A 6000-nucleotide genomic window follows, 5' to 3' on the forward strand; every position below is an offset into this window, starting at 1 on the left:
TTTATGAAGTAAAACAGTGTTTTGATGGTGACATGGAATTATCAACTGACAGGCTGTACTGTTCAGATTGTGGCGATGTCATTTATCCACTGCGCCAAAAACAGCGGGTGAAAGCTGCAGCTGATAGATATTTATCTCTGCCGTAGTCGGCTTGGTTACGAGTTGTTTATTCTTGTTAGTTTCTGATCTGTGCTTGGAAAATAAAATGTTTTCTCATCTCATGAAAAAGCTGTTACTTCATAAAATATAAAGGCTCCCATAGTGGTGACCCCGAAAAATCATAGCACAAGCATAAAGAAAATATATATACCGATGAGAATAATGAATTCAGAGACAAAAGCATGGGGCAGTGGAATCAAGATTGAAGACTACAGTCTGTTCGACCAAGGATCGTGGTCCATGCCCTTTGATTCGCCACAAAATGGAACGACAGATGTTAATGCAAAAGATGGGAGTACCTACGTGCGACACGAAAATGTTAAGCTTTCCGCATTCTGGCCAACGTGCCCCCAGCTTTGGTTTACGCAGGCTGAATGCATATTTCGGCAGCGTGGGGTGTCTAACAACATTGACAAATTTAATATAGTGGTTTCACATCTAAATTTAGAAGTGATAGAGCAAGTAGAAGAAACCTTGTCACAACAAAATTTCTTTGTGCTAAAGGAAGCTCTCATACAGCATTATACATTGTCACCAGATTTGCGACTACAAAAAATTTTCGCATATGAAGATTTGGGCGACAAGACTCTGTCACAAGTACTCAAAGCCATACGTACATTAGCCGGCCCGGAACTCCTACCTGAAGAGTCTTTACGTCTAATAAGGCTTCGTAAACTTCCTGCCAACATCTGTGCCATCATTGCAGCAGAAACAGACTTACCATTGCAAGTCTTAGCAAAAAAGGCAGACACCATCACAAACACCTTAACTGAAGTTTCTGCGCGTTCCGAATTCAACTACAGCCAGGATAGAGGCCCAATAACGTGTAGTGTGATGGAATCTGACGTCAGTGAGCCAGGAACATGCAATAATACTTCCCAACAGCAGTGCTCATCGACCAAACCCACCATACAGCAACTGGCAGCACAAGTGGCAAAACTCAATGTGCAAATAACTTCACACCACCAGCAGCTACGAAGTCGCAGTTGGAAAAGACGAAGAAATGCTATCCAACAGGATTTGACAGATCAATGGTGCTGGTACCACAGACGCTTCGGTAACACTGCCCGTCAATGTATTCAACCCTGCAGCTACCCAAACTTAAAAGGCGGGTGTTAAAGGGCACTAACGTTCATCAACATTCAACATAGGTACCCGAGTCATAGCGTGATTCAAAGAGTTGAAAACGCCACGGTATCTGCAGTCAACCAATCACACCGATTGTTCGTGTTGGACCTCTCTTCAGGTGAGAAGTTTCTGATTGACACAGGTTCTGAAGTCAGTGTTTATCCAAGAAAGAGAGGCGATATACTCACGACAACAATGCAACGTGTGCTGACTGCGGCAAACAATTCCAGAATATCTACCTATGGTGAGAAACAGTTGGCATTACATCTGAATTCCAACTTCCATCCAAAATGGACTTTTGTGGTTGCTGATGTGCTGAGTCCTATAATTGGAGCGGACTTTTTACAGAACTACCGATTTATGCCCGACCTGGTTAACCGTCATTTGGTGACAGTTCCCACAGAAGGGATATTGCCTACTGCATCTTCCACGTCGGTTCAAGCGCAGTGCGATGTGCCCATGTCTTTCCGCACGAAGATTTCTGGCTCCTCTACCGCGTCATCCGCATCGGGATATTGTGATACGATTTCGTACCCGCAACTAAGCGGGGCGCACACGTGTGCATCACGCAAGAAGACACCCGACAGTTGTAACGATTCGTATAATGTAGGCAATATCAGAGCACTGTCGGAGGAATCACTTTTTTGTAAACTGCTTCAAGACTTTCCAGCACTTACCGAACCCGTCAATGCAACCAGGAAATGCAGACACAATACTCAACACCACATCAGCACGACACAAGGTCAACCCATTGCCTTCCGCCCACGGCGTCTGCCTCCAGAGAAGCTGCTCACGGCGCGAGCTGAGTTCGACAGACTTCTAAAAACAGGTATTGTAAGTAGGTCTGACAGTTCATGGGCATCTCCAATTCACATGGTCTGTAAAAAAGACAATTCATGGAGAGTATGTGGAGACTACAGGGTGCTCAATGCCCGCACAATTCCCGACCGACCCCAGTACCCAATGTGACTGATTTTAACAGTACGATTAGCAATGCCAAAATATTTAGTGTGATTGATTGTGCCAAAGCATTTTCCCAGATTCCCATGGCTCCATCTGATATTAAATAACAGCAGTTATCACACCATTCGGTTTGTTTGAGTACAATTTTATGCCTTTTGGCCTCAGAAACGCTGCCCAAACATGGCTAAGATTCATGCATGAGGTGCTCTTAGAATTACCATTCGTATTTTGTTATATGGATGACATTTTAGTATTCTCTGTTTCTGTATATCAGCATGTTGAACATCTCTGGCAGCTTTTCTGCCGTCTGACAGAGTATGGCATAATTATTAACGAAACAAAGTGCACATTTGGAAAACGCGTGGTTAAGTCCCTGGGATATTTGGTTTCAGCAGCAGGCCTGTCACCTTTGCCTGAGCGGGTTGAAGCAGTACAACAGATGCCCCTTCCCACAACTTACAAAGGACTTTGCAGATTTTTAGGCATGCTCAACTATTACAGATGTCACTTACCTAAATTAGCTGCCGCCCAAGAGCCACTCACAACGTTACTTGCAGGTAAAAATACAACAGGAAATCGTAAAATTCCATGGAGTCCAGATGCTGAAACAGCTTTCCATGACTTAAAGAAATGTCTTTCTCAGGCAACACTACTGGGAAATCCAAGATTGAGCGCTCCTTTAGTGCTCATGGTTGATGCTAGCCAAACAGCAGTGGGTGCAGCGCTACAGCAAGAAGTTGATGGCAGATGGCAGCCGCTCGCATTTTTCTCTAAAAACCTGACTCGACAGCAGCAAAAATGGAGTGCTATTGACTGTGAGTTGCTTGCTATTTACTTAGCCATAAAGCATTTTTGCACGTCTGTCGAAGGGAGGCACTTTGCAATTTTTACCGATCACAAGCCGTTAGTAGCTATATTTCAACGAGACACAGAGCTCAGTTCACCACGTCAGAGCAGGCAAGTCGAGTACATTGCACAGTTCACAACTGACTTGCGTCACATTTCAGGAAAAGACAACCTGGTCACAGATTGCCTGTCTAGGAATTGTGCCAGTTTAAATTCAATTCGTTGGACCGAGTTAGCGTCTAAACAATGAGAAGATCCTTTCTTGCACCATCTAATAGAGGAAAAGAGAACTGCGCTGCAGCTCAGACGTGTGTCTGTCCCAAATGTTCCAGATGGAATTTGGTGTGATGTAGCAAAAGGAATGGAGCAACCTTACATACCAGAACAATATCGTCGCGAGATTTATGGTGCACTATATAACCTATCCCATCCAGGAGTACAAGCTACAGCCAAGTTAGTTTCCTCCAAAGTAGTGTGGCCTGGAATACAAAAAGATTGTCGCGCATCGGCGCGTGCATGCCTAACATGCCAGCATAATAAAATCAGCAGACATGTCTTTGCACCTATTCCTGACTTCCCAATGCCATCTGCAAGATTTTCACATATACATGTGGACATTGTGGGCTCACTATCATGCTCTTCAGAACAATGCTATTTGCTCAGAATCATTGATCGTTTTACCAGGTGGCCTGAAGTAGTTGTAATACAAGACATTTCTGCGGAGTCGGTTGCAAAAGCACTGTTGCATTCATGGTTCTCCAGGTTTGGCGTTCTGCAAAACTTAACAACAGATCGCGGAAGGCAGTTTGAAAGCCAACTTTTCAATGAACTTTTACTACTGTGCGGGTGCAACCACCTACACACCACAAGCTATCATCCATCCAGTAATGGAATGGTGGAACGACTACACCACACATTCAAAGCTGCATTAACGTGTAGTTCCACTTCATGGCTTGAAGCACTACCGCTGTTCTTACTCGGATTGAGAACGGCCGTGAAGGAGGACTTACAATGCTCTTCCACAGAATTGGTTTATGGCAAGCAATTGAGGGTTCCTGGAGAATTTATCGTTCCAGCGTCTACACAGCCGTTCGGCGCTGAGCTATGCATGCAATTCACGAGACAACTCAGCGTTAGAATGAGAAACATCAAACCCACTAACTCTGTCAGACATGGAGACCGGAGAGTGTTTGTACATAAAGACCTGCAAGCAACGTCCCACGTGTGGCTTAGGGATGATACAGTGCACCCGCCACTTGTTTTGCCTTACTCCGGACCATACGGGGTAATCACAAGAGGAAGCCACAGCTTCAAAATCGATAAGGATGGTAAAGAAGAGACAGTCTCAATTGAGCGGCTTAAACCTGCTTACACCAAAGAGGGTACACTCCTTCCTCGGTCTGCAAAATCACCCTCAAACGTGGAGGCCAAAGAAACAGCAGAGAGTCTCGCCGAGCCCACGGTTTCAGAAGAGGACAACAAAGCAGCAAGTGCAGAACAGGAGCAGCCATTGCCTGCACCAGATGTTTTCACGAGAGCTGGTAGAAAAATCAAGTGCAAGTTTCCCCACATACCTGGTGCAACCGGTTTCAAAAGGAGGGGGGCTGATGTGGCGGCGTCATTTATCCACTGTGCCAAAAACAGCGGGTGACGGCTGCAGCTGATATATATTTATCTTTGCCGTAGTCGGCTTGGTTACAAGTTGTTTATTCTTGTTAGTTTTTGATCTGTGCTTGGAAAATAAAATGTTTTCTCATCTCATGAAAAAGCTGTTACTTCATAAAATATAAAGGCTCCCATAAGATTACTAGTGTTATGATTACACTGTGTAAAATATTTGTCTATTGCTGTAATTCCAAAATGACAATAAAATTATATTATTTTATTATGACACGTGGTGGTTAGACAAATTACAGACATTATGCCTAATTAATGAAAACCAACATGTAGCTACAAAATTAATTCCACATACATGTTTTGTTAATTGTTATGTTTCCCATTTAAATGAAACATCCCTTGCACTGTGATTATACTCTGTGTGATTTGAATGTCTTTTGCTAATTATAGAGGTTATGCTTTCTCCGCGCGATCTTCCTCCGGAAAAAGAAAAAAAAATTCTGTTCATTTTTTAGTAATTTTCAATATCGCGAGTGAGAAAAGACAGCCGCCTCCTGCTCCGAACGGAACACCACGACTTTTCTAACGTCGGAGAGTACCGCACGAATTTTCCGCTAAAAGGTAATAGAATTTCTTAAAGCTGGATCAATTACACATGTTGCTGCTGTTCTCCGACAAATCTGGTGTGATTAATAGTAATTTATTCTGTCATGACAAAAAGAACCAATTTTATTTTTACTAAAGCAACAAAGCATTCAATTAAATTACTAAAAAAAAAAAAACATACCAGATTGTGTTTTGATTAAATAAACTAATGAAGAGACAATCTTGTCAGACTAAATGTTTCTACAGCCATCGTGTAATTATCAACTCAGTGTGTAATGGTCATTGCCATAGTAGAGCAAAAGTGATTTCAGATCTTACTGAAACATTTGGTATTGTAATAAATCAAGACCTGATTGAACTTTTATCAGTTACAGAAATCTACAATACCACCCAAGTTACTAACTAATTTGAGCACATTTTTATCTGTGAATTATGAAATCTGTGACTGTGGATGTTTACTATATCTTCTAGTCTGAGGGAGCAAATTTGCCACAAATATGATTCTTCTTTTTTATATCTATATCTTAAAATATTACAATACTACAATAGAAATATTAGTTCACAAATACATGACAGCAAATGCTAATAATCTGTTGTAACAAATAGCTAATGCAATTAAGATTTGTGGTATTGTGATCTGTTTTGTGGTATTCTGCAATTTATGGTATTATGAAGAGGTTT

At 42.2% G+C, this 6000-nt stretch overlaps 1 protein-coding gene across 1 annotated transcript; it reads left to right on the top strand.

Annotated features, from left to right (window-relative positions):
* The first annotated feature begins 32 nt into the window (after positions 1-32).
* On the top strand, positions 33-5725 carry LOC124803475. Its single transcript, XM_047264667.1, has 4 exons — positions 33-55; positions 2019-2125; positions 3375-4650; positions 5566-5725. The coding sequence occupies exons 1-4, from the start codon at positions 33-35 to the stop codon at positions 5723-5725; spliced, it is 1566 nt and encodes a 521-aa protein (XP_047120623.1).
* Positions 5726-6000: the final 275 nt, after the last annotated feature.

This window comes from Schistocerca piceifrons, chromosome 6 (assembly GCF_021461385.2).
Source record: "Schistocerca piceifrons isolate TAMUIC-IGC-003096 chromosome 6, iqSchPice1.1, whole genome shotgun sequence".
Taxonomy (NCBI): domain Eukaryota; kingdom Metazoa; phylum Arthropoda; class Insecta; order Orthoptera; family Acrididae; genus Schistocerca; species Schistocerca piceifrons.

Excerpts from the sequence above, each read along its gene's own strand:
- LOC124803475 (XM_047264667.1), top strand. The coding sequence starts at position 33 with ATGGAATTATCAACTGACAGGCT. Across the intron at positions 2,126-3,374 it reads TCTAAAAACAGGTATTGTAA|AGGAAAAGAGAACTGCGCTG; the intron begins GTAGGTCTGACA and ends ACCATCTAATAG. Across the intron at positions 4,651-5,565 it reads AGAGCTGGTAGAAAAATCAA|CCATCGTGTAATTATCAACT; the intron begins GTGCAAGTTTCC and ends ATGTTTCTACAG.